Source organism: Salvelinus fontinalis, chromosome 7 (assembly GCF_029448725.1).
Source record: "Salvelinus fontinalis isolate EN_2023a chromosome 7, ASM2944872v1, whole genome shotgun sequence".
NCBI classification, from domain to species: domain Eukaryota; kingdom Metazoa; phylum Chordata; class Actinopteri; order Salmoniformes; family Salmonidae; genus Salvelinus; species Salvelinus fontinalis.
In genome coordinates, this window is record NC_074671.1 from 63,649,355 (window position 1) to 63,676,854 (window position 27,500).

The window sequence follows — 27,500 nt, forward strand, 5'->3', positions numbered from 1 at the left end:
CCCGGTGAGGTAGACCTGTATAGGAGGGCACCCCGGTGAGGTAGACCTGTATAGGAGGGCACCCCGGTGAGGTAGACCTGTATAGGAGGGCTCCCCGGTGAGTTAGACGGGTATAGGAGGGCACCCCGGTGAGGTAGACCTGTATAGGAGGGCACCCCGGTGAGGTAGACCTGTATAGGAGGGCACCCCGGTGAGGTAGACCTGTATAGGAGGGCACCCCGGTGAGGTAGACCTGTATAGGAGGGCACCCCGGTGAGGTAGACCTGTATAGGAGGGCACCCCGGTGAGGTAGACCTGTATAGGAGGGCTCCCCGGTGAGGTAGACGGGAATAGGAGGGCTCCCCGGTGAGGTAGACGGGAATAGGAGGGCTCCCCGGTGAGGTAGACGGGAATAGGAGGGCTCCCCGGTGAGGTAGACGGGAATAGGAGGGCTCCCCGGTGAGGTGGACGGGAATAGGAGGGCTCCCCGGTGAGGTGGACGGGAATAGGAGGGCTCCCCGGTGAGGTGGACGGGAATAGGAGGGCTCCCCGGTGAGGTGGACGGGAATAGGAGGGCTCCCCGGTGAGGTGGACGGGAATAGGAGGGCTCCCCGGTGAGGTGGACGGGAATAGGAGGGCTCCCCGGTGAGGTAGACGGGAATAGGAGGGCTCCCCGGTGAGGTAGACGGGAATAGGAGGGCTCCCCGGTGAGGTAGACGGGAATAGGAGGGCTCCCCGGTGAGGTAGACGGGAATAGGAGGGCTCCCCGGTGAGGTAGACGGGAATAGGAGGGCTCCCCGGTGAGGTAGACGGGAATAGGAGGGCTCCCCGGTGAGGTAGACGGGAATAGGAGGGCTCCCCGGTGAGGTAGACGGGAATAGGAGGGCTCCCCGGTGAGGTAGACGGGAATAGGAGGGCTCCCCGGTGAGGTAGACCTGTATAGGAGGGCTCCCCGGTGAGGTAGACGGGAATAGGCAGAGAGAGACATGCAACAATACACACTCATTACTACTGTACTCTAGACAAACACCCAGTTACAAACAAAGAGCCTCACTGACACACACACACACAATTTCGCCATTACCATTAACCACTTCAACTGGTGTCATTAATTTCAGTTCTGACCCCTGACCTGTGACCTCTAACCCCTGTACCAGACGTGCCCCTGGTGTCGACCCTGGTGTCGTCTTTCTACCGCGGCTGCATGGAGGTGACGATCAACGGCCTGGCTCTGGACCTGGACGAGGCCTTCCACAAACACAACGACATCCGCTCCCACTCCTGCCCTCTGCTGGGGGGGGCCTTGTGACCGCTGCAGTCCCCTTCAGCCCCGTCCTCACTGGAGTCGGGGGAAGTTGCCCCTAGACACTGATCTTGGGTCAGTTTGACATTTCCCCCCAACAAATGGTTACGGTTAGGATTAGGGGGAGTGGAAGCTGATCCTAGATCTGTAGCAAGGGGAAACTTCACCCCTGTCCACTACAGTCCACCATAACCCACAGGGCCTTAACCTAAGCAAGGAATGAGTCCCAAATAGCACTCTATTCCCTATATGACCCCTATGGGTTCTGGTCAAAACTAGTGCACTATTTAGGGAATAGGGTGCCATTTGGGATGTACACAGGAGCTGGCCGAGTGGCCAACCCTTCTCCCGACCAACCCTTCTCCCGACCAACCCTTCTCCCGGCCAACCCTTCTCCCGGCCAACCCTTTTCCCGGCCAACCCTTTTCCCGGCCAACCCTTTTCCCGGCCAACCCTTTTCCCGGCCAACCCTTTTCCCGGCCAACCCTTTTCCCGGCCAACCCCTTCTCCCGGCCAACCCCTTCTCCCGGCCAACCCCTTCTCCCGACCAACCCTTCTCCCGACCAACCCTTCTCCTGGACTACCCTCAGTCATTCTACTCTCAGCGTGATTGAATGTAGGAGCAGCACTCTCACATCTGAGGTTGCAGGTGCGTAGGAGAATTCAGTGATATCTTGAAAAGAAAAATCCAATATCTCACACTGCTCTTGCCAGTATCTTTTAGTGTAATAAGCTTATGTATCGGCCTCACGGCCTTCGTCAGAGCTAACGGTGATCAAACTGGATCCATAAGTGGAATAGCTGGCAGTACTCCAGAAGAGGTTTGGTAAACTGACCCAGTCCCTTGTGGAACAAAACCTATAAGGTGTGTGTGGGGGTGTATTCAGTAGCACAAGGCTTTGTTGTTGTAAAACTTGCACACCATCGCAGGTAAAAATGGACTGAGTTTAATAAAAACATCTGTTCGGTGCTTTCCAACTTAATGCAAACTTAGTTTACCTGCAATTTAGCTCTGCACACTGCCTACAGATTACAACACAGGGCTAGGCCTTCTCTTAATGACCCCATTAAAAAAACCTTCCTTACCCTCCCAAACCATGCTTCTAGTCCTCTACAGTTACATCCACCCACCCTCAGCCAATGAAACACTCCATAATGTCCCCCTTTCACATGCCCCTCCCTCCTTCCCTCAGTATCACCAATCAGCACACGCCAGGAACACACTTTAAGCCAATCAGATGAGCCTAATTAACATGCAGTAACCAATCAGACACAGAGGAGGAGGGCATCAAGAGCACTGCTTCACCACACTGAGCTACTGAGAGAATAGGAGTGTAAGCGCTGTAATATACTGTATGTGTAAATAATGTGACTAAATGCTTTTTAGAAAAAATACGAAAGAAAGAAAAAAAAACGACCTCAACGCATCAAGATAGTCATCCAAAACTGTTTCACTTCTCTAAAGAATGTCAGAGGAACAAAGAACATAATCTTTCTTTATTTCATTAGGCCAGAAAGGGCTGCGGTATTTCCTCCTCTGGGATCTAGAGTTTCTGATGAATTTCACAATGGAGCGGTCGATGGAGGTTTTCTCTTCTGTGTTATTATACTATAGGTTTGTTGGGCTGGTGATTTGTTCACCTGTCTTTTTAGTCTTTACATCCCTGATCACATCAATTCAGTCTGTTTGAAAACTTAATAAAGATGATGGCATGGAGTTTTAAAACTGGTTGTGGAGAGATTTATTTTTAGTATATTTTTTTCATTGTGCTGCTCATTATGTCTTAGCCCAGTTTGACCATGATAATGTCCCAAATGTGACCCTATGTAGTGCACTAGTTTTGAACAGGGCCCTGGTCATCAGAGCTGAACACTGCAACTACATCACATGACCACTAGGTGGAACCAGAAGCGTAATAACAAATCGCATGGTTCAGTCAGTATTTTTATCATGTAAAACATTTTAATACCGGGATCCCACCACAGTGAGAGAAGTTGGTTCACATTTCAAACATTTGGTTCTCCTCTCAATTTATGTTCCAGTTCATCTCTGAACCAAGCCCTTCCTACTCTCTGACCCAAGCCCTTCCTTCTCAATGACCCAAGCCCTTCCTTCTCAATGACCCAAGCCCGTCCTACTCTCTGACCCAAGCCCTTCCTACTCTCTGACCCAAGCCCTTCCTACTCTCTGACCCAAGCCCTTCCTTCTCACTGACCCAAGCCCTTCCTTCTCACTGACCCAAGCCCTTCCTTCTCACTGACCCAAGCCCTTCCTTCTCACTGACCCAAGCCCTTCCTACTCTCTGACCCAAGCCCTTCCTACTCTCTGACCCAAGCCCTTCCTACTCTCTGACCCAAGCCCTTCCTACTCTCTGACCCAAGCCCTTCCTACTCTCTGACCCAAGCCCTTCCTACTCTCTGACCCAAGCCCTTCCTACTCTCTGACCCAAGCCCTTCCTACTCTCTGACCCAAGCCCTTCCTACTCTCTGACCCAAGCCCTCCCTACTCTCTACAGCAGTGTGTATCTCTCTCTCTTCTATTTTAGTATCAGTCAGAAGTTTGGACACCTACTCATTCTATTTATTTTTATTTTTAATTCTTCCTATTTTCTACATTGTAGAATAATAGTGAAGACATCAAAACTATGAAGTAACATATGGAATCATGTAGTATCCAAAAAAGTGTTAAACAAATCCAAATACATGAGATTCTTCAAAGTAGCTACCCTTTGCCTTGACAGCTTTGGACACTTTTGGCATTCTCTCAGCCAGCTTCATGAGGTAGTCACCTGGAATGCATTTCAATTAACAGGTGTGCCTTAAGTTAATTTGTGTAATTTCTTTCCCTCTTAATGTGTTTGAGCCAATCAGTTGTGTTGTGACAAGGTAGAGGTGGTATACAGAAGAGAGCCTTATTTGGTAAAAGACTGAGTCCATGTTATGGCAAGAACAGCTCAAATAAGCAAAGAGAAATGACAGTCCATTACTTTAAGACATGAAGGTCAATCAATGCGGAACATTTTATAGAACTTTGAACGTTTCTTCAAGCGCTATGATGAAACTGACTCTCACAGGAAAGGAAGACCCAGACTTACCTCTGCTGCAAAGGAGAAGTTCATTAGAGTTACCAGCCTTAGAAATTTCATCCCAAATAAATGCTTCAGAGTTCAAGTAACAGACACATCAACATCAACTGTTCAGAGGAGACAGGCCTTCATGAAATCAAATTTTATTTGTCACATTTACATGGTTAGCAAATGTTAATGCGAGTGTAGCGAAATGCTTGTGCTTCTAGTTCCGACCGTGCAGTAATATCTAACAAATTCACAACGACTGCCTTATACACACAAATGTAAAGGGATGAATAAGAATATGTACATATAAATATATGGATGAGCGATGGCCGTGCGCCATAGGCAAGATGCAGTAGATGGTATAGAATACAGTATATACATATGAGATGAGTAATCGAGGATATGTAGACTTTATTATAGTGGTGTTATTTAAAGTGACTAGTGAAACCTTTATTACATCCATTTATGATGTATGCATTAAAGTGGCAAGAGATTTGAGTCTGTTTGTTGGCAGCAGCCACTCGATGTTAGTGATGGCTGTTTAACAGTCTGATGGCCTTGAAATAGAAGATGTTTTTCAGTCTCTCGGTCCCAGCTTTGATGCACCTGTACTGACCTCGCCTTCTGGATGATAGCGGTGTGAACAGGCAGTGGCTCGGGTGGTTGTTGTCCCTGATGGTCTTTTTGGCCTTCCTGTGACATTGGGTGGTGTAGGTGTCCTGGGGAGCAGGTAGTTTGCCCCCGGTGATGCGTTGTGCAGACCGCACTACCCTCTTGAGAGCATTATGGTTGTGGGCGGAGCAGTTGCCGTACCAGACGGTGATACAGCCTGACAGGATGCTCTCGATTGTGCATCTGTAAAAGTTTGAGTGTTTTAGGTGACAAGCCAAATTTCTTCAGCCTCCTGAGGTTGAAGAGGCGCTGTTGCGCCTTCACCACGCTGTCTGTGTGGGTGGACTAATTCAGTTTGTCCGTGATGTGTACACCGAGGAACTTAAAACTTTCTACCTTCTCCACTACTGTCCCATCGATGTGGATAGGGGGCTGCTCCCTCTGCTGTTTCCTGTAGTCCACAATCATCACCTTTTGTTTTGTTGACGTTGAGTGTTTTTTTTTTTCTGACACCACACTCCGAGTGCCCTCACCTCCTCCCTGTTGGCCGTCTCGTTGTTGTTGGTAATCAAGCCTACCACTGTAGTGTCGTCTGCAAACTTGATGATTGAGTTGGAGGTGTGCATGGCCACGCAGTCATGGGTGAACAGGGAGTACAGGATAGGGCTGAGAACGCACCCTTGTGGGGCCCCAGTGTTGAGGATCAGCGGGGTGGAGATGTTTCCTACCCTCACCACCTGGGGGCGGCCTGTCAGAAAGTCCAGGACCCAGTTGCACAGGGCGGGGTCGAGACCCAGGGTCTCAAGCTTAATGACGAGTTTAGAGGGTACTATGGTGTTAAATGCTGAGCTGTAGTCAATGAACAGCATTCTTACATAGGTAGTCCTCTTGTCCAGATGGGATAGGCAGTCTGTGGACCTATTGGGGCAGTAAGAAAATTGGAGTAGGTCTACGGTATCAGGTAGGGTGGAGGTGATATGATCCTTGACTCCTTGACTCTCAAAGCACTACATGATGACAGAAGTGAGTGCTACGGGGCGGTAGTTGTTTTGCTCAGTTACCTTCGCTTTCTTGGGAACAGGAACAATGGTGACCATCTTGAAGCATGTGGGCACAGCAGACTGGGATAGGGATTGATTGCATATGTCCGTAAACACACCAGCCAGCTGGTCTGCGCATGCTCTGAGGACGCGGCTAGGCATGCCGTCTGGGCTGGCAGCCTTGCAAGGGTTAACACGTTTAAATGTTTTACTCACATTGGCCACGGTGAAGGAGAGCCCACAGTCTTTGGTAGCGGGCCGTGTCAGTGGCACTGTATTGTCCTCAAAGCGAGAAAAAAAGTTGTTTAGTTTGTATGGGAGCAAGACATCTGTGTCTGCGATGGGGCTGGTTTTCTTTTTGTAATCCATGATTGTCTGTAGAACCTGCCACATACGTCTCGTGTTTGAACCGTTGAATTGCAACTCTACTTTGTCTCTATACTGACGCTTGTTTGATTGGCTTGCGGAGGGAATAGCTACACTGTTTGTATTCGGTTATGTTTACAGTTGCCTTGCCATGATTAAAAGCAGTGGTTCGAGCTTCCAATTTTGCACGAATGCTGCCATCAATCCACGGTTTCTGGTTAGGGAAGGTTTTAATATTCACTGTGGGTACATCACCGATGCACTTGCTAATAAACTCACTCACCGAGTCAGCGTATACATCAATATTATTGTCGGAGGCTACCCGGAACATGATCGAAGCAATCTTGGCTCGTGGAATCTGATTGGTCAGACCAGCATTGGATAGACCTGAGCACAGGCATTTCCTGTTTTAGTTTCTGTCTATAGGCTGGGAGCAACAAAATGGAGTCATGGTCCGATTTGCTGAAGGGAGGGCGGAGGAGGGCTTTGTATGCATCGCGGAAGTTCGAGTAGCAATGGTCCAGAATGCTACCAGCCCGTGTCGCGCATTCGATATGCTGATAGAATTTAGGGAGCCTTATGGCCTCATGGTCAAATTGCTACAAAGAAACCAATACTAAATGACACCGATAAGAAGAAGAGACTTGCTTGGGCCAAGACACACGAGCAATGGACATTAGACCAGTGGAAATCTGTCCTTTGGTCTGATGAGTGAAAATTTTCGATTTTTGGTTCCAACCGCTGTCTTTGTGAGACGCAGAGTAGGTGAACGGATGATCTCCACATGTGTGGTTCCCACAGTTGAACTGTCTGTGATTTATTTAGAATTCAAGGCACACTTAACCAGCATGGCTACCACAGCATTCTGCAGCAATACACCATCCCATCTGGTTTGCGCTTAATGGGACTATCATTTGTTTTTCAACAGGACAATGACCCAACACACCTCCAGACTGTGTAAGGGCTATTTGACCAAGAAGGACAGTGATGGTGCTGCATCAGATGATCTGGCCTCCACAATCACCCGACCTCAACCCAATTGAGATGGTTTGGGATGAATTGGACCAGAGTGAGGGAAAAGCAGCCAACAAGTGCTCAGCATATGTGGGAACTCCTTCAAGACTGTTGGAAAAGCATTCCAGGTGAAGCTGGTTGAGAGAATACCAAGAGTGTGCAAAGCTGTCATCAAATGGTGGCTATTTTGAAGAATCTAAAATCTAAAATATATTTAGATTTGTTAAACACTTTTTTGGTTACTACATGATTACATATGCGTTATTTCATAGTTTTGATGTCTTCACTATTAGAAAATAGTAAGAAAATAAAGAAAGAAAAACCCTGGAATGAGTAGGTGTGTCCAAACTTTTGACTGGTACTGTATATGCACTTTATAAACTATATATGAAGATAAAACAAGACTGATAATAACCATCATAGGAGATACAGTATGTCTCAGTTACTGGGATCACTAGTCTGGTGGTATATTATAACATAGGAGATACAGTATGTTTATCAGTTACTGGGATCACCAGTCTGGTGGTATATTATATCATAGGAGATACAGTATATAGTTAGAAGACTCTAAAAGCTACTGGTTCAGTTTAATAATTGCACGTGATGGTTTGATAAATACTGTCTACAATCAGCCTGGAAGTCTAGAGACAGAAATTGTTGAAAGGTAAATATATGTATGCCATCCACAATAAAGGCAATAGGTCAATAAATGATTATTATAACAATGTTATAAGCATTTCAATATTGCTATTAACAGATTGATAAATAACATGCCAAAATACCAAAGTCAACATCGTAGCCACGCAGTAGGGCATTTAAAACGTGTTCAAACCTGCAGGGGCAGAGTGGGGTAGTTGGGGTCTAACCTGCAGGGCAGAGTGGGGTAGTTAGGGTCTAACCTGCAGGGCAGAGTGGGGTAGTTAGGGTCTAACCTGCAGGGGCAGAGTGGGGTAGTTGGGGTCTAACCTGCAGGGCAGAGTGGGGTAGTTGGGGTCTAACCTGCAGGGGCATAGTGGGGTAGTTGGGGTCTAACCTGCAGGGCAGAGTGGGGTAGTTGGGGTCTAACCTACAGGGCAGAGTGGGGTAGTTGGGGTCTAACCTGCAGGGCAGAGTGGGGTAGTTGGGGTCTAACCTGCAGGGCAGAGTGGGGTAGTTGGGGTCTAACCTGCAGGGCAGAGTGGGGTAGTTGGGGTCTAACCTGCAGGGCAGAGTGGGGTAGTTGGGGTCTAACCTGCAGGGCAGAGTGGGGTAGTTGGGGTCTAACCTGCAGGGCAGAGTGGGGTAGTTGGGGTCTAACCTGCAGGGCAGAGTGGGGTAGTTGGGGTCTAACCTGCAGGGCAGAGTGGGGTAGTTGGGGTCTAACCTGCAGGGCAGAGTGGGGTAGTTGGGGTCTAACCTACAGGGCAGAGTGGGGTAGTTGGGGTCTAACCTGCAGGGCAGAGTGGGGTAGTTGGGGTCTAACCTGCAGGGGCAGAGTGGGGTAGTTGGGGTCTAACCTGCAGGGCAGAGTGGGGTAGTTGGGGTCTAACCTGCAGGGCAGAGTGGGGTAGTTGGGGTCTAACCTGCAGGGCAGAGTGGGGTAGTTGGGGTCTAACCTGCAGGGCAGAGTGGGGTAGTTGGGGTCTAACCTACAGGGCAGAGTGGGGTAGTTGGGGTCTAACCTGCAGGGCAGAGTGGGGTAGTTGGGGTCTAACCTGCAGGGGCAGAGTGGGGTAGTTGGGGTCTAACCTGCAGGGCAGAGTGGGGTAGTTGGGGTCTAACCTGCAGGGCAGAGTGGGGTAGTTGGGGTCTAACCTGCAGGGCAGAGTGGGGTAGTTGGGGTCTAACCTGCAGGGCAGAGTGGGGTAGTTGGGGTCTAACCTGCAGGGCAGAGTGGGGTAGTTGGGGTCTAACCTGCAGGGCAGAGTGGGGTAGTTGGGGTCTAACCTGCAGGGCAGAGTGGGGTAGTTGGGGTCTAACCTACAGGGCAGAGTGGGGTAGTTGGGGTCTAACCTACAGGGGCAGAGTGGGGTAGTTGGGGTCTAACCTGCAGGGCAGAGTGGGGTAGTTGAGGTCTAACCTGCAGGGGCAGAGTGGGGTAGTTGGGGTCTAACCTGCAGGGCAGAGTGGGGTAGTTGGGGTCTAACCTACAGGGGCAGAGTGGGGTAGTTGGGGTCTAACCTGCAGGGCAGAGTGGGGTAGTTGGGGTCTAACCTGCAGGGGCAGAGTGGGGTAGTTGGGGTCTAACCTACAGGGCAGAGTGGGGTAGTTGGGGTCTAACCTACAGGGCAGAGTGGGGTAGTTGGGGTCTAACCTGCAGGGGCAGAGTGGGGTAGTTGGGGTCTAACCTGCAGGGCAGAGTGGGGTAGTTGGGGTCTAACCTGCAGGGCAGAGTGGGGTAGTTGGGGTCTAACCTGCAGGGCAGAGTGGGGTAGTTGGGGTCTAACCTGCAGGGCAGAGTGGGGTAGTTGGGGTCTAACCTGCAGGGCAGAGTGGGGTAGTTGGGGTCTAACCTGCAGGGCAGAGTGGGGTAGTTGGGGTCTAACCTGCAGGGCAGAGTGGGGTAGTTGGGGTCTAACCTACAGGGCAGAGTGGGGTAGTTGGGGTCTAACCTGCAGGGCAGAGTGGGGTAGTTGGGGTCTAACCTGCAGGGGCAGAGTGGGGTAGTTGGGGTCTAACCTGCAGGGGCAGAGTGGGGTAGTTGGGGTCTAACCTGCAGGGCAGAGTGGGGTAGTTGGGGTCTAACCTGCAGGGCAGAGTGGGGTAGTTGGGGTCTAACCTGCAGGGCAGAGTGGGGTAGTTGGGGTCTAACCTGCAGGGCAGAGTGGGGTAGTTGGGGTCTAACCTGCAGGGCAGAGTGGGGTAGTTGGGGTCTAACCTGCAGGGCAGAGTGGGGTAGTTGGGGTCTAACCTACAGGGCAGAGTGGGGTAGTTGGGGTCTAACCTGCAGGGGCAGAGTGGGGTAGTTGGGGTCTAACCTACAGGGCAGAGTGGGGTAGTTGGGGTCTAACCTACAGGGCAGAGTGGGGTAGTTGGGGTCTAACCTGCAGGGGCAGAGTGGGGTAGTTGGGGTCTAACCTGCAGGGCAGAGTGGGGTAGTTGGGGTCTAACCTGCAGGGCAGAGTGGGGTAGTTGGGGTCTAACCTGCAGGGCAGAGTGGGGTAGTTGGGGTCTAACCTGCAGGGCAGAGTGGGGTAGTTGGGGTCTAACCTGCAGGGCAGAGTGGGGTAGTTGGGGTCTAACCTGCAGGGCAGAGTGGGGTAGTTGGGGTCTAACCTGCAGGGCAGAGTGGGGTAGTTGGGGTCTAACCTACAGGGCAGAGTGGGGTAGTTGGGGTCTAACCTGCAGGGCAGAGTGGGGTAGTTGGGGTCTAACCTGCAGGGGCAGAGTGGGGTAGTTGGGGTCTAACCTGCAGGGCAGAGTGGGGTAGTTGGGGTCTAACCTGCAGGGCAGAGTGGGGTAGTTGGGGTCTAACCTGCAGGGCAGAGTGGGGTAGTTGGGGTCTAACCTGCAGGGCAGAGTGGGGTAGTTGGGGTCTAACCTGCAGGGCAGAGTGGGGTAGTTGGGGTCTAACCTGCAGGGCAGAGTGGGGTAGTTGGGGTCTAACCTGCAGGGCAGAGTGGGGTAGTTGGGGTCTAACCTACAGGGCAGAGTGGGGTAGTTGGGGTCTAACCTACAGGGGCAGAGTGGGGTAGTTGGGGTCTAACCTGCAGGGCAGAGTGGGGTAGTTGGGGTCTAACCTGCAGGGGCAGAGTGGGGTAGTTGGGGTCTAACCTACAGGGCAGAGTGGGGTAGTTGGGGTCTAACCTACAGGGCAGAGTGGGGTAGTTGGGGTCTAACCTGCAGGGGCAGAGTGGGGTAGTTGGGGTCTAACCTGCAGGGCAGAGTGGGGTAGTTGGGGTCTAACCTGCAGGGCAGAGTGGGGTAGTTGGGGTCTAACCTGCAGGGCAGAGTGGGGTAGTTGGGGTCTAACCTGCAGCGGCAGAGTGGGGTAGTTGGGGTCTAATCTGCAGGGCAGAGTGGGGTAGTTGGGGTCTAACCTACAGGGCAGAGTGGGGTAGTTGGGGTCTAACCTGCAGGGGCAGAGTGGGGTAGTTGGGGTCTAACCTGCAGGGCAGAGTGGGGTAGTTGGGGTCTAACCTGCAGGGCAGAGTGGGGTAGTTGGGGTCTAACCTGCAGGGCAGAGTGGGGTAGTTGGGGTCTAACCTACAGGGCAGAGTGGGGTAGTTGGGGTCTAACCTACAGGGCAGAGTGGGGTAGTTGGGGTCTAACCTGCAGGGGCAGAGTGGGGTAGTTGGGGTCTAACCTGCAGGGCAGAGTGGGGTAGTTGGGGTCTAACCTGCAGGGCAGAGTGGGGTAGTTGGGGTCTAACCTGCAGGGCAGAGTGGGGTAGTTGGGGTCTAACCTGCAGGGCAGAGTGGGGTAGTTGGGGTCTAACCTGCAGGGCAGAGTGGGGTAGTTGGGGTCTAACCTGCAGGGCAGAGTGGGGTAGTTGGGGTCTAACCTGCAGGGCAGAGTGGGGTAGTTGGGGTCTAACCTACAGGGCAGAGTGGGGTAGTTGGGGTCTAACCTGCAGGGCAGAGTGGGGTAGTTGGGGTCTAACCTGCAGGGGCAGAGTGGGGTAGTTGGGGTCTAACCTGCAGGGCAGAGTGGGGTAGTTGGGGTCTAACCTGCAGGGCAGAGTGGGGTAGTTGGGGTCTAACCTGCAGGGCAGAGTGGGGTAGTTGGGGTCTAACCTGCAGGGCAGAGTGGGGTAGTTGGGGTCTAACCTGCAGGGCAGAGTGGGGTAGTTGGGGTCTAACCTGCAGGGCAGAGTGGGGTAGTTGGGGTCTAACCTGCAGGGCAGAGTGGGGTAGTTGGGGTCTAACCTACAGGGCAGAGTGGGGTAGTTGGGGTCTAACCTACAGGGGCAGAGTGGGGTAGTTGGGGTCTAACCTGCAGGGCAGAGTGGGGTAGTTGGGGTCTAACCTGCAGGGGCAGAGTGGGGTAGTTGGGGTCTAACCTACAGGGCAGAGTGGGGTAGTTGGGGTCTAACCTACAGGGCAGAGTGGGGTAGTTGGGGTCTAACCTGCAGGGGCAGAGTGGGGTAGTTGGGGTCTAACCTGCAGGGCAGAGTGGGGTAGTTGGGGTCTAACCTGCAGGGCAGAGTGGGGTAGTTGGGGTCTAACCTGCAGGGCAGAGTGGGGTAGTTGGGGTCTAACCTGCAGCGGCAGAGTGGGGTAGTTGGGGTCTAATCTGCAGGGCAGAGTGGGGTAGTTGGGGTCTAACCTACAGGGCAGAGTGGGGTAGTTGGGGTCTAACCTGCAGGGGCAGAGTGGGGTAGTTGGGGTCTAACCTGCAGGGCAGAGTGGGGTAGTTGGGGTCTAACCTGCAGGGCAGAGTGGGGTAGTTGGGGTCTAACCTGCAGGGCAGAGTGGGGTAGTTGGGGTCTAACCTGCAGGGGCAGAGTGGGGTAGTTGGGGTCTAATCTGCAGGGCAGAGTGGGGTAGTTGGGGTCTAACCTGCAGGGCAGAGTGGGGTCTAACCTGCAGGGCAGAGTGGGGTAGTTGGGGTCTAACCTGCAGGGTAGAGTGGGGTAGTTGGGGTCTAACCTGCAGGGCAGAGTGGGGTAGTTGGGGTCTAACCTGCAGGGCAGAGTGGGGTAGTTGGGGTCTAACCTGCAGGGCAGAGTGGGGTAGTTGGGGTCTAACCTACAGGGGCAGAGTGGGGTAGTTGGGGTCTAACCTGCAGGGCAGAGTGGGGTAGTTGGGGTCTAACCTGCAGGGCAGAGTGGGGTAGTTGGGGTCTAACCTACAGGGGCAGAGTGGGGTAGTTGGGGTCTAACCTGCAGGGCAGAGTGGGGTAGTTGGGGTCTAACCTGCAGGGCAGAGTGGGGTAGTTGGGGTCTAACCTACAGGGCAGAGTGGGGTAGTTGGGGTCTAACCTGCAGGGCAGAGTGGGGTAGTTGGGGTCTAACCTGCAGGGCAGAGTGGGGTAGTTGGGGTCTAACCTACAGGGCAGAGTGGGGTAGTTGGGGTCTAACCTGCAGGGCAGAGTGGGGTAGTTGGGGTCTAACCTGCAGGGCAGAGTGGGGTAGTTGGGGTCTAACCTACAGGGGTAGTTGGGGTCTAACCTGCAGGGCAGAGTGGGGTAGTTGGGGTCTAACCTGCAGGGCAGAGTGGGGTAGTTGGGGTCTAACCTACAGGGCAGAGTGGGGTAGTTGGGGTCTAACCTGCAGGGCAGAGTGGGGTAGTTGGGGTCTAACCTGCAGGGCAGAGTGGGGTAGTTGGGGTCTAACCTACAGGGCAGAGTGGGGTAGTTGGGGTCTAACCTGCAGGGCAGAGTGGGGTAGTTGGGGTCTAACCTACAGGGGTAGTTGGGGTCTAACCTGCAGGGCAGAGTGGGGTAGTTGGGGTCTAACCTGCAGGGCAGAGTGGGGTAGTTGGGGTCTAACCTACAGGGGCAGAGTGGGGTAGTTGGGGTCTAACCAGGGGCAGAGTGGGGTAGTTGGGGTCTAACCTACAGGGGCAGAGTGGGGTAGTTGGGGTCTAACCTGCAGGGCAGAGTGGGGTAGTTGGGGTCTAACCTGCAGGGCAGAGTGGGGTAGTTGGGGTCTAACCTGCAGGGCAGAGTGGGGTAGTTGGGGTCTAACCTGCAGGGCAGAGTGGGGTAGTTGGGGTCTAACCTGCAGGGCAGAGTGGGGTAGTTGGGGTCTAACCTACAGGGCAGAGTGGGGTAGTTGGGGTCTAACCTGCAGGGCAGAGTGGGGTAGTTGGGGTCTAACCTGCAGGGCAGAGTGGGGTAGTTGGGGTCTAACCTACAGGGGTAGTTGGGGTCTAACCTGCAGGGCAGAGTGGGGTAGTTGGGGTCTAACCTGCAGGGCAGAGTGGGGTAGTTGGGGTCTAACCTACAGGGGCAGAGTGGGGTAGTTGGGGTCTAACCTACAGGGGCAGAGTGGGGTAGTTGGGGTCTAACCTGCAGGGCAGAGTGGGGTAGTTGGGGTCTAACCTGCAGGGCAGAGTGGGGTAGTTGGGGTCTAACCTACAGGGCAGAGTGGGGTAGTTGGGGTCTAACCTGCAGGGCAGAGTGGGGTAGTTGGGGTCTAACCTGCAGGGCAGAGTGGGGTAGTTGGGGTCTAACCTACAGGGCAGAGTGGGGTAGTTGGGGTCTAACCTACAGGGGCAGAGTGGGGTAGTTGGGGTCTAACCTGCAGGGGCAGAGTGGGGTAGTTGGGGTCTAACCTACAGGGGTAGAGTGGGGTAGTTGGGGTCTAACCTGCAGGGCAGAGTGGGGTAGTTGGGGTCTAACCTGCAGGGCAGAGTGGGGTAGTTGGGGTCTAACCTACAGGGGCAGAGTGGGGTAGTTGGGGTCTAACCCACAGGGGCAGAGTGGGGTAGTTGGGGTCTAACCTGCAGGGCAGAGTGGGGTAGTTGGGGTCTAACCTGCAGGGCAGAGTGGGGTAGTTGGGGTCTAACCTACAGGGGCAGAGTGGGGTAGTTGGGGTCTAACCTGCAGGGCAGAGTGGGGTAGTTGGGGTCTAACCTGCAGGGCAGAGTGGGGTAGTTGGGGTCTAACCTACAGGGGCAGAGTGGGGTAGTTGGGGTCTAACCTGCAGGGCAGAGTGGGGTAGTTGGGGTCTAACCTGCAGGGCAGAGTGGGGTAGTTGGGGTCTAACCTACAGGGCAGAGTGGGGTAGTTGGGGTCTAACCTGCAGGGCAGAGTGGGGTAGTTGGGGTCTAACCTGCAGGGCAGAGTGGGGTAGTTGGGGTCTAACCTACAGGGCAGAGTGGGGTAGTTGGGGTCTAACCTGCAGGGCAGAGTGGGGTAGTTGGGGTCTAACCTGCAGGGCAGAGTGGGGTAGTTGGGGTCTAACCTACAGGGGTAGTTGGGGTCTAACCTGCAGGGCAGAGTGGGGTAGTTGGGGTCTAACCTGCAGGGCAGAGTGGGGTAGTTGGGGTCTAACCTACAGGGCAGAGTGGGGTAGTTGGGGTCTAACCTGCAGGGCAGAGTGGGGTAGTTGGGGTCTAACCTGCAGGGCAGAGTGGGGTAGTTGGGGTCTAACCTACAGGGCAGAGTGGGGTAGTTGGGGTCTAACCTGCAGGGCAGAGTGGGGTAGTTGGGGTCTAACCTACAGGGGTAGTTGGGGTCTAACCTGCAGGGCAGAGTGGGGTAGTTGGGGTCTAACCTGCAGGGCAGAGTGGGGTAGTTGGGGTCTAACCTACAGGGGCAGAGTGGGGTAGTTGGGGTCTAACCAGGGGCAGAGTGGGGTAGTTGGGGTCTAACCTACAGGGGCAGAGTGGGGTAGTTGGGGTCTAACCTGCAGGGCAGAGTGGGGTAGTTGGGGTCTAACCTGCAGGGCAGAGTGGGGTAGTTGGGGTCTAACCTGCAGGGCAGAGTGGGGTAGTTGGGGTCTAACCTGCAGGGCAGAGTGGGGTAGTTGGGGTCTAACCTGCAGGGCAGAGTGGGGTAGTTGGGGTCTAACCTACAGGGCAGAGTGGGGTAGTTGGGGTCTAACCTGCAGGGCAGAGTGGGGTAGTTGGGGTCTAACCTGCAGGGCAGAGTGGGGTAGTTGGGGTCTAACCTACAGGGGTAGTTGGGGTCTAACCTGCAGGGCAGAGTGGGGTAGTTGGGGTCTAACCTGCAGGGCAGAGTGGGGTAGTTGGGGTCTAACCTACAGGGGCAGAGTGGGGTAGTTGGGGTCTAACCTACAGGGGCAGAGTGGGGTAGTTGGGGTCTAACCTGCAGGGCAGAGTGGGGTAGTTGGGGTCTAACCTGCAGGGCAGAGTGGGGTAGTTGGGGTCTAACCTACAGGGCAGAGTGGGGTAGTTGGGGTCTAACCTGCAGGGCAGAGTGGGGTAGTTGGGGTCTAACCTGCAGGGCAGAGTGGGGTAGTTGGGGTCTAACCTACAGGGCAGAGTGGGGTAGTTGGGGTCTAACCTACAGGGGCAGAGTGGGGTAGTTGGGGTCTAACCTGCAGGGGCAGAGTGGGGTAGTTGGGGTCTAACCTACAGGGGTAGAGTGGGGTAGTTGGGGTCTAACCTGCAGGGCAGAGTGGGGTAGTTGGGGTCTAACCTGCAGGGCAGAGTGGGGTAGTTGGGGTCTAACCTACAGGGGCAGAGTGGGGTAGTTGGGGTCTAACCCACAGGGGCAGAGTGGGGTAGTTGGGGTCTAACCCGCAGGGGCAGAGTGGGGTAGTTGGGGTCTAACCTACAGGGCAGAGTGGGGTAGTTGGGGTCTAACCTACAGGGCAGAGTGGGGTAGTTGGGGTCTAACCTACAGGGGAAGAGTGGGGTAGTTGGGGTCTAACCTACAGGGGAAGAGTGGGGTAGTTGGGGTCTAACCTGCAGGGGCAGAGTGGGGTAGTTGGGGTCTAACCTGCAGGGGCAGAGTGGGGTAGTTGGGGTCTAACCTACAGGGGCAGAGTGGGGTAGTTGGGGTCTAACCTACAGGGGCAGAGTGGGGTAGTTGGGGTCTAACCTGCAGGGGCAGAGTGGGGTAGTTGGGGTCTAACCTACAGGGGCAGAGTGGGGTAGTTGGGGTCTAACCTACAGGGGTAGAGTGGGGTAGTTGGGGTCTAACCTGCAGGGGCAGAGTGGGGTAGTTAGGGTCTAACCTACAGGGGCAGAGTGGGGTAGTTGGGGTCTAACCTACAGGGGCAGAGTGGGGTAGTTGGGGTCTAACCTACAGGGGTAGAGTGGGGTAGTTGGGGTCTAACCTGCAGGGCAGAGTGGGGTAGTTGGGGTCTAACCTGCAGGGGCAGAGTGGGGTAGTTGGGGTCTAACCTACAGGGGCAGAGTGGGGTAGTTGGGGTCTAACCTACAGGGGCAGAGTGGGGTAGTTGGGGTCTAACCTACAGGGCAGAGTGGGGTAGTTGGGGTCTAACCTGTAGGACAGAGTGGGGTAGTTAGGGTCTAACCTACAGGGGCAGAGTGGGGTAGTTGGGGTCTAACCTGCAGGGGCAGAGTGGGGTAGTTGGGGTCTAACCTACAGGGGCAGAGTGGGGTAGTTGGGGTCTAACCTGCAGGGGCAGAGTGGGGTAGTTGGGGTCTAACCTACAGGGCAGAGTGGGGTAGTTGGGGTCTAACCTGCACTACATTAATAGATTATTATTAAAGTCCAGAGGTCTTCTCTCTGTCATGGCTTATCTGTCTGTGAGGTGTCTTCTGCTACATTCTATGGCCTGGTCCAAAAACACGCCCTAGCGCCTTCTCCTAGCCCCTTGTCTCCTAGCACATAATCTCTTAGTCCCTAGTCTCCTAGTCCCTTCTAGTTCTTACCTCGTTGTTGTGTGGAGTTCTGGAGGAATCTGATAGCTGGGTAAGAAGCAATGATTGGAAGGGTATATGGAAGCCATATCTGATTGATTGGAAGGGTAAATGGAAGCCATATCTGATTGATTGGAAGGGTATATGGAAGCCATATCTGATTGATTGGAAGGGTAAATGGAAGCCATATCTGATTGATTGGAAGGGTAAATGGAAGCCATATCTGATTGATTGGAAGAGTATATGGAAGCCATATCTGATTGATTGGAAGAGTATATGGAAGCCATATCTGATTGATTGGAAGGGTATATGGAAGCCATATCTGATTGATTGGAAGGGTATATGGAAGCCATATCTGATTGATTGGAAGGGTATATGGAAGCCATATCTGATTGATTGGAAGGGTAAATGGAAGCCATATCTGATTGATTGGAAGGGTAAATGGAAGCCATATCTGATTGATTGGAAGGGTATATGGAAGCCATATCTGATTGATTGGAAGGGTAAATTGAAGCCATATCTGATTGATTGGAAGGGTAAATGGAAGCCATATCTGATTGATTGGAAGGGTATATGGAAGCCATATCTGATTGATTGGAAGGGTATATGGAAGCCATATCTGATTGATTGGAAGGGTAAATGGAAGCCATATCTGATTGATTGGAAGGGTAAATGGAAGTCATATCTGATTGATTGTAAAGGTATATGGAAGCCATATCCGATTGATTGGAAGGGTATATGGAAGCCATATCTGATTGATTGGAAGGGTATATGGAAGCCATATCTGATTGATTGGAAGGGTATATGGAAGCCATATCTGATTGATTGGAAGGGTAAATGGAAGCCATATCTGATTTATTGGAAGGGTAAATGGAAGCCATATCTGATTGATTGGAAGGGTAAATGGAAGCCATATCGGATTTATTGGAAGGGTAAATGGAAGCCATATCTGATTGATTGGAAGGGTAAATGGAAGCCATATCGGATTTATTGGAAGGGTAAATGGAAGCCATATCTGATTGATTGGAAGGGTAAATGGAAGCCATATCTGATTTATTGGAAGGGTAAATGGAAGCCATATCTGATTGATTGGAAGGGTATATGGAAGCCATATCTGATTTATTGGAAGGGTATATGGAAGCCATATCTGATTGATTGTAAAGGTATATGGAAGCCATATCTGATTGATTGGAAGGGTATATGGAAGCCATATCTGATTGATTGGAAGGGTATATGGAAGCCATATCGGATTGATTGTAAAGGTATATGGAAGCCATATCTGATTGATTGGAAGGGTAAATGGAAGCCGTCACACCATCTGGTTCCTTCAGGTCTGTGCTAACTGCTAACCAGGTAAGAGGCTAGGGGCTGTTTCTGGACCTCTTCCCATTGATTTATCCTGCAATAAATGTTGTTCAATTGGTAGTATGCCAGTTTATCTCCTTCAAATGCCTCTAATCTAATTGCAACAGTAAAAGTAATCAGATTACTTTACTGTGTTTGAGTAATCCAATAATTACCATTTTGGACAGGTACATTTTAAAAGTAACCTACCCAACCCTGATTGTGCTACATTATCTGGCCTAGTCCAGAAAGAAGCCCTAGTCCTTTATCCTAGTCCCTTTTCCCCTAGTCCCATGTATCCTAGTCCCTTTTATTCCCTAACTCGTTGTTGTGTGCAGATCTAAAGGAATCACATAGCTGGCCGTAAGAAGCAATGATTGGAAGGATATATTTGTTATATGGAAGCCATATCTGATTGATTGAAAGGATATATGGAAGCTGTCACACCTAGCTGATTCCTTCATGTCTGTGCTGACCAGGTGACAGAGGCTAGGGGTTGTTTCTGGACATTAGCCTCTCTTACCCTGGCCTATAGGTCAAAGGTTAAAGGTCAGGTTGGCATTCAGCATGCATAAGGAGGGGGCTTCTCGAAGCCGGAGGGCCCGTAGACGGGGCCAGGGTAGAGGGAAGGGGCGTTGGGTGTTAGCATGTAACCCTGACCAGGGTCCTGGGAGCCAGTCTGGAAGGTGGGCTGGCTGGGGGCCTGGGAGGAAGGCTGGCTCTGGCTCTCCTCTGACGGAGAGGAGGGGGTCAGGGTCATCTCCAGGCCGGGCTGGGGGGTGGAGGGGGCCTGGTAACTGCTGTGGTGCTGAGAAAGACAGAGAGGAGAGAAGAGAGAGACAACAGAGGAGAGAGACCGAGGTCGAGAGAGAGACAAAGAGAGAAGAGAGCGAGGAGAGAGACAACAGAGAGGAGACATTCATATCACTGGATGACGAGAAGCTTTGGAAATACTATTGTAGTTGGGGTCTAACCTGCAGGGGCAGAGTGGGGTAGTTGGGTTATTTTTTACCTGCATGGGCAAAGCGGGGTAGTTGGGGTAGGCGGGCAGGGCCTGTCCGTTGGGGCAGAAGCCAGCGTAGGTCACCACGTGCTGAGTGGGGTTATACATGATGTGGGGGGGTGGGGTGGGACTGGGGGACATCTGGGGGGCAGGAGCCTGAGATAGAGGGAGACAGAAGGGGGGAAGGGAGGGGGAGGAAGACAGAAGGAGGAAAGGGGGGAAGGGAGGGGGAGGAAGACGGAAGGGGGGAAGGGAGGGGGAGGGAGACAGGAGGGAAGGGAGGGGGAGGTAGACAGAAGGGGGGAAGGGAGGGGGAGGAAGACAGAAGGAGAAGAGGGAAGGGGGGAAGGGAGGGGGAGGGAGACGGAAGGAGGAAAGGGGAGATGGAGAGAGAAGGAGGGAGAGAGAGGAGAGGGAAGGGGGAGAGAGAGGAGATGGAAGGGGGAGAGAGAGGAGAGGGAAGGGGGAGAGAGAGGAGAAAGAGGGGAGGGAAGGGAGAAGAGGGGAGAAAGAGGGGAAGGAAGGGGGGAGAAATAGGGAGGGGAGGGGAGAGGGGGGAGAGGGAGAGGGAAGGGGGGGAGGGGAGAGGGAAGGGGGGGAGAGCGATGGAGGGAGGGAGAGAGAGGGGAGGGGGGAGGGAGAGGGGAGGGAGAAAGAAAGAGAGAGGGAAGGGGGGAGGGGGAGGGAGAGAAGGGGAAGGGTGGAAGGGAGAGGGGAGGAGGGAGAGAGGGAAGGGAAGAGGGGAGGGAAGGGGGAGAGCGAGGAGAAAGAGGGGAGGGAAGGGAGAAGAGGGGAGGGAAGGGGGGAGAAATAGGGAGGGGGGGAGAGGGAAGGGGGGAGAGCGATGGAGGGAGGGAGAGGGAGGGGGGAGGGAGAGGGGAGGGAGAAAGAAAGAGAGAGGGAAGGGGGAGGGGGAAGGGGGGAAGGGAGGAGGGAGAGAGGGAAGGGAAGAGGGGAGGGAAGGGGGAGAGCGAGGAGAAAGAGGGAAAGGAAGGGGGGAGAAATAGGGAGGGGGGGAGAGGGAAGGGGGGAGAGCGATGGATGGAGGGAGGGAGAGAGAGGGGAGGGGAGAAAGAAAGAGAGAGGGAAGGGGGAGGGGGAGGGAGAGAAGGGGAAGGGGGGAAGGGAGAGGGGAGGAGGGAGAGAGAGGGAAGGGAAGAGGGGAGGAAGGGAGAGGAGAGTGGAGGACAAGGAGGGGAGGGAGGGAGAAAGAAAGAGGGAAGAGAAAGAGTGAGAGCGAAGGGGAAGGGGAGAGGGGAGAGAAGGGGGGAGAGGGGAGGGAGGGAATGAGAGAGAGGGGAGGGAGGGAATGAGAGAGAGGGGAGGGAAGGAGGGAGAGAGAGGAATACATATAGTTAGTGTACACAATAACAACTGAAATAGCTACCTAACAAACAGACGTGTGTTCTAGGTTCTGTGTATGGATATTGTGTGTGTGTGTGTGTGTGTGTGTGTGTGTGTGTGTGTGTGTGTGTGTGTGTGTGTGTGTGTGTGTGTGTGTGTGTGTGCGCCTGCCCACCAGGTCCTTGTAAGCCCCCAGTATAGCAGCTGTGATGATTCCCAGGAACAGGCCCATTATGTTGAGCACCACACAGACCCACAGCAGACGATGGAGATGGACCACATCCCAGCAGCTACTCACCCCCGTGAACTCATAGTACTGGGTATGGTAGTCTGGACTGGAGGAGAGAGGAGACGGAGTGAACTCATAGTACTGGGTATGGTATCCTGGACTGGAGGAGAGAGGAGACAGAGTGAACTCATAGTACTGGGTATGGTAGTCTGGACTGGAGGGAGAGAGAGGAGACAGAGTGAACTCATAGTACTGGGTATGGTAGTCTGGACTGGAGGAGGAGAGAGGAGACAGAGTGAACTCATAGTACTGGGTATGGTATCCTGGACTGGAGGAGAGAGGAGACGGAGTGAACTCATAGTACTGGGTATGGTATCCTGGACTGGAGGAGAGAGGAGACGGAGTGAACTCATAGTACTGGGTATGGTAGTCTGGACTGGAGGAGGAGAGAGAGGAGACAGAGTGAACTCATAGTACTGTGTATGGTAGTCTGGACTGGAGGAGGAGAGAGGAGACAGAGTGAACTCATAGTACTGGGTATGGTATCCTGGACTGGAGGAGAGAGGAGACGGAGTGAACTCATAGTACTGGGTATGGTAGTCTGGACTGGAGGAGGAGAGAGAGGAGACAGAGTGAACTCATAGTACTGTGTATGGTAGTCTGGACTGGAGGAGGAGAGAGGAGACAGAGTGAACTCATAGTACTGGGTATGGTAGTCTGGACTGGAGGGAGAGAGAGGAGACAGAGTGAACTCATAGTACTGGGTATGGTAGTCTGGACTGGAGGGAGAGAGAGGAGACAACAGACAGTCACACACACACCTCCGCGCTTGAACGCAAACACATGAACACACACACACACACACACACACACACACACACACACACACACACACACACACACACACACACACACACACACACACACACACACACACACACACAGGTGTTTTTTCTTACCTCTCACAGCTGTACAGGTCACAGCAGTAGCAGGTGTTGCTCTTCATTCTCACTTTACACTCACTGTTGAATGATCTGCACTTTACCTGCAGACAGACAGACAGACACAGAGACAGAGACATTGCTATGGCAGCAAATAACAGAATATGTAACTGTCAGTAGATGGCGCCAGAGAGCCCGAGAAAAACCCCAACCAGCCAACCCGTCCCTTAAGGCTGCAGGTAACCTGTAAACGCCCATAACCCCTAACTATGTATTATCTCAGACTCTAAAGCTAGATCTACCCCCCCATAACCCCTAACTATGTATTATCTCAGACTCTAAAGCTAGATCTACCCCCCATAACCCCTAACTATGTATTCTCAGACTCTATGCTCCCCCATAACCCCTAACTATGTATTCTCAGGCTCTATGCTCCCCCATAACCCCTAACTATGTATTATCTCAGACTAAAGATAGATCTACGCCCCCCCCCCTCCACTATTAAAGGAATAGGGTGTTATTTCAGACACAGGCTCAATCTCCATGGTAACACTGTGAACACGCTGTACTGAGTGGGAAGGGAAAGATCTGCCCCACGACTTTTACTAACTCTGTAAAGACTTCATCTAGCTTTAATGAATTCTGAAAGCCATGAGCAAGTCATTCAACGATTTTTACACACAGTAAACTTAGGAAGGATGTGAGTAAGTCGCTCTGGATAAGAGCGTCTGCTAAATGACTTAAATGTAAATGTAAATGTGAGTGCGTGGTGAAGGTGTGTGTGGGTGGGTGGGTGGGTGGGTGGGTGGGTGGGTGGGTGGGTGTGTGGGTGGGTGTTCTGATTCACCTCAGTATAATAGTTGTCGTAGGCGTACCCTGATCCACTGGCGTAGAACTCACACCTGTCCTCCAACAGCGGCCTCCTGTCCTGAGAGAGGAAACAGAGAGGAGATTCAAGTTGAAACTGACAGCATTTTAACAACATGAAATCTTATTAAAATGTGTTCATATATACACCCCCAGGAAGAATATGAATAGTTTTTTGACAAGCGAGCCATTAGATATGGTCATTTTGACGTTTTCATAAATTCTTAGAATGTTTGGGAATTACGTAGAGTAAGGCATATGTGAAAACTCTATAGCAATATATAGTGTGAAAATTCTATAGCAATATATAGTGGGGAAATGGCTGTGCGTTTGGACAATTAATAGACACTGCAGGAAATAAAACCTAATAAAAGACCGGAGTCTACGCAGACTGGTCGGTGCGCTATAGCCAATCAGAGCTACAGTGGTCATACTACAGTAGGCCTTTAGTTTGTGTGTCGGGGGCTAGGGTCAGTCTGTTATATCTGGAGTATTTCTCCTGTTTATCTGGTGTCCTGTGTGAATTTAAGTATGCTCCCTCTAACTCTCTCTCTTTTCTCTCTTCTCTCGGAGGACCTGAGCCCTAGGACCATGCCTCAGGACTACCTGGCCTGATGACTCCTTGCTGTCCCCAGTCCACCTGGTCGTGCTGCTGCTCCAGTTCCAACTGTTCTGCCTGCGGCTATGGAACCCTGACCTGTTCACCGGACGTGCTACCTTGTCCCGGACCTGCTTTTTTCGACTCTCTCTCTCTACCTCACCTGCTGTCTCGAACTCTGAATGATCGGCTATGAAAAGCCAAATGTCATTTACTGCTGAGGTGCTGACCTGTTGCACCCTCTACAACCACTGTGATTATTATTATTTGAACCTGCTGGTCGTCTATGAACGTTTGAACATCTTGGCCATGTTCTGTTATAATCTCCACCCGGCACAGCCAGAAGAGGACTGGCCACCCTTCATAGCCTGGTTCCTCTCTAGGTTTCTTCCAAGGTTCCTGCCTTTCTAGGGAGTTTTTCCTAGCCACCGTGCTTCTACATCTGCATTGCTTGCTGTTTGGGGTTTTAGGCTGGGTTTCTGTACAGCACTTTGTGACATTGGCTGATGTAAATCAGGTATCTGTTTTTTATTTTCAATACATTTTCTAAAAAAATCTAAAAACATGTTTTGCTTTGTCATTATGGGGTATTGTGTAAATTGTTGAGGATTTGTTTTTATTTATTTAATCATTTTCAACAAAATGTGGAAAATGTCAAGGGGTCTGAATACGTTCTGAAGGGACTATAGGTGTATGTTGTGGCTTTTTGCAAATGCGTTTTAATAATCTAAAGTGGCGCTGTTGCAACTGATGACAGGTCCTACTGCCTGTAAACACACAGTCCAGTTCATAGTGAATGATGACAGGTCCTACTGCCTGTAAACACACAGTCCAGTTCATAGTGAATGATGGCAGGTCCTACTGCCTGTAAACACACAGTCCAGTTCATAGTGAATGACGGCAGGTCCTACTGCCTGTAAACACACAGTCCAGTTCAAAGTGAATGATGGCAGGTCCTACTGCCTGTAAACACATAGTCCAGTTCATAGTGAATGATGGCAGGTCCTACTGCCTGTAAACACACACTCCAGTTCATAGTGAATGATGGCAGGTCCTACTGCCTGTAAACACACAGTCCAGTTCATAGTGAATGATGGCAGGTCCTACTGCCTGTAAACACACAGTCCAGTTCATAGTGAATGATGGCAGGTCAAACTGCCTGTAAAAAAATTCTCCCCAATTTCGTGGTATCCAATTTGTAGTTACAGTCTTGTCTCATCGCTGCAACCGTACGGACTCGGGAGAGGCGAAGGTCAAGAGCCGTGTGTCCCCCGAAACACAACCCAACCAAGCCGCACTGCTTCTTGAAACAATGCCCACTTAACCCGGAAGCCAGCCGCACCAATGTGTCGGAGGAAACACCGTGCACCTGGTGACCGTGTCAGCGTGCACTGCCCCCAGCCCGCCACAGGAGTTGCCAGTGCGCGATGGGTCAAGGACATCCCTGCCGGCCAAACCCTTCCCTAACCCGGACGACGCTGGGCCAATTGTGCGCCCCGTCATGGGATTCCCGGCCGCGGCCGGCTGTGACAGAGCCTGGACTCGAACCCAGAATCTCTAGTGGCACAGCTAGCACTGCGATGCCCATGCCTTAGACCACTGCGCCACTCGGGGGGCCCTGGCAGGCCCTTGTGGCAAATGGCTTGTTTGCATAAATCAATCAACCAATCAAATGTTTTTATAAAGCCCTTTTTACATAAAGATTCAGACCCTTTGCTATGAGACTCCACAGGTGCAGCTCAGGTGCATCCTGTTTCCATTGATCATCCTTGAGATGTTTCTACAACTTGATTGGAGTCCACCTGTGGTAAATTCAATTGATTGGACATGATTTGGAAAGTCACACACCTGTCTATATAAGGTCCCACAGTTGACGGTGCATGTCAGAGCAAAAACCAAGACATGAGGTCGAAGGAATTGTTCGTAGAGCTCCGAGACAGGATTGTGTCGAGGCACAGATCTGGGGGAAGGGTACCAAAAAGTGTCTGCAGCAATGAAGGTCCACAGGAATACAGTGGCCTCCATCATTCTTAAATGGAAGAAGTTTGGAACCGCCAAGACTCTTCCTAGAGCTGGCCGCCCGGCCAAACTGAGCAATCGTTGGAGAAGGGTCTTGGTCAGGGAGGTGACTAGGAACCCGATGGTCACTCTGACAGAGCTCTAGAGTTCCTCTGTGGAGATGGGAGAAGGACAACCATCTCTGTAGCGCTCCACCAATCAGGCCTTTATGGTAGAGTGACTAGACGGAAGCCACTCCTCAGTAGAAGGCACATGACAGCCCGCTTGATGTTTGCCAAAAGGCACCTAAAGACTTTCAGACCATGAGAAACAAGATTCCCTGGTCTGATGAAACCAAGATGATTGAATGCCAAGCGTCATGTCTGGAGGAAACCTGGCACCATCCCTACGGTGAAGCATGGTGGTGGCAGCAGCTGTGGGGAGGTTTTTCAGCGGCAGGGACTGAGAGACTAGTCAGGATCGAGGCAAAGATGAACAAAGCAAAGTACAGAGAGATCCTTGATGAAAACCTGCTCCAGATCGCTCAGGACCTCAGACTGGGGAGAAAGTTCACCTTCCAACAGGACAACGAACCTAAGCACACAGCCAAGACAATGCAGGAGTGGCTTCGGGACAAGTCTCTTAATGTCCTTGAGCGGCCCAGACAGAGCCCGGACTTGAACCCAATCAAACATCTCTAGAGAGGCCTGAAAATAGCTGTGCAGCAACACTCCCCATCCAACCTGACAGAGCTTGAGAGGATCTGCAAAGAAGAATGGGAGAAACTCCCCAAATACAGGTGTTCCAAGCTTGTAGCGTCATACCAAAGAAGACTCAAGGCTGTAATCACTGCCAAAGGTGCTTCAACAAAGTACTGAGATAATGGTCTGAATACTTATGTAAATGTGAAATTTCAACAACAAAAAATGTAATAAAAATTAGCAAAAAGAATTTGTGTTGTCATTATGGGGTATTGTGTGTAGATTTATTAAATTGTTTTTTCCCCCTCATCAGTTTTAGAATAAGGCTGTAACCTAACAAAATGTGGAAAATGTCAAGGTGTCTGAATACTTTCCAAAGGCACTGTAAATGGATTTCTGAAAATATGTCAATACCACAGGAGTGCTCTTACATTTGGGAACTTTACAGTCCTATCGATCAAACAACCATGAAAAGTTAGGCTCTCTCTCCCTCAGTTATGTACATCAACAACAACAAGATCAACAACTAATGCTAGCCAGAGCAAGATGAGCTAAAATCTAACCAAGGAACATTAAATAAACCCTCTCAAACTGTTTCAGCTAGTTGACCGTCATAATTGCACTGATAAACGATGAGGAATTGTAGCCTACTCGTCCTTCTGCAGTTCGCCTGCAACCAAGCACCCAAGCTAACTGGCTATTTTGCTAGCTAGCTACTTCCAAACACAAATGGGAGAACACCTCACTCTGACCATTTTACTCACCCTAGCAGAGCTGGTTAGGCTGTTTACAAGTTGTCTAGAGCGTTCTTGACTATCTATTCCTTCTTTTTTGTTTGCCTACGTTTACTAACACCAGTCATAT

At 51.9% G+C, this 27,500-nt stretch overlaps 1 protein-coding gene and 3 long non-coding RNA genes across 5 annotated transcripts in view; 1 reads left to right on the top strand and 3 right to left on the bottom strand.

Annotated features, from left to right (window-relative positions):
• The first annotated feature begins 609 nt into the window (after positions 1-609).
• LOC129860219 (uncharacterized) lies at positions 610-3,008 on the top strand. The gene is made up of 2 exons (XR_008760315.1): positions 610-934; positions 1,137-3,008. It is a non-coding gene; the product is annotated as an uncharacterized LOC129860219 (long non-coding RNA).
• LOC129860223 (uncharacterized) lies at positions 2,359-8,548 on the bottom strand. Its single transcript, XR_008760322.1, has 2 exons — positions 8,321-8,548; positions 2,359-8,254 (listed from the first exon to the last, which is right to left on the bottom strand). It is a non-coding gene; the product is annotated as an uncharacterized LOC129860223 (long non-coding RNA).
• Positions 8,549-8,693: 145 nt separating this feature from the next.
• LOC129860222 (uncharacterized) lies at positions 8,694-9,780 on the bottom strand. Its single transcript, XR_008760321.1, has 3 exons — positions 9,682-9,780; positions 9,381-9,615; positions 8,694-9,116 (listed from the first exon to the last, which is right to left on the bottom strand). It is a non-coding gene; the product is annotated as an uncharacterized LOC129860222 (long non-coding RNA).
• Positions 9,781-18,626: 8,846 nt separating this feature from the next.
• The window catches only part of LOC129860204 (transmembrane protein 255B-like), a 19,526-nt gene continuing 10,652 nt past the window's right edge, over positions 18,627-27,500 (bottom strand). The window contains exons 5-9 of one of the 2 annotated variants that reach the window (XM_055930592.1): positions 23,320-23,400; positions 22,491-22,576; positions 21,478-21,637; positions 19,968-20,114; positions 18,627-19,763 (exon numbers count right to left, since the gene is read on the bottom strand). In XM_055930592.1, coding sequence (XP_055786567.1) covers positions 19,518-19,763; positions 19,968-20,114; positions 21,478-21,637; positions 22,491-22,576; positions 23,320-23,400 — 720 coding nt within the window. In that variant the 3' untranslated portion in view covers positions 18,627-19,517. Of the gene's footprint in view, positions 19,764-19,967; positions 20,115-21,477; positions 21,638-21,842; positions 22,311-22,490; positions 22,577-23,319; positions 23,401-27,500 lie in introns of those variants that run through there. The other variant, XM_055930593.1, reaches the window with a different exon arrangement.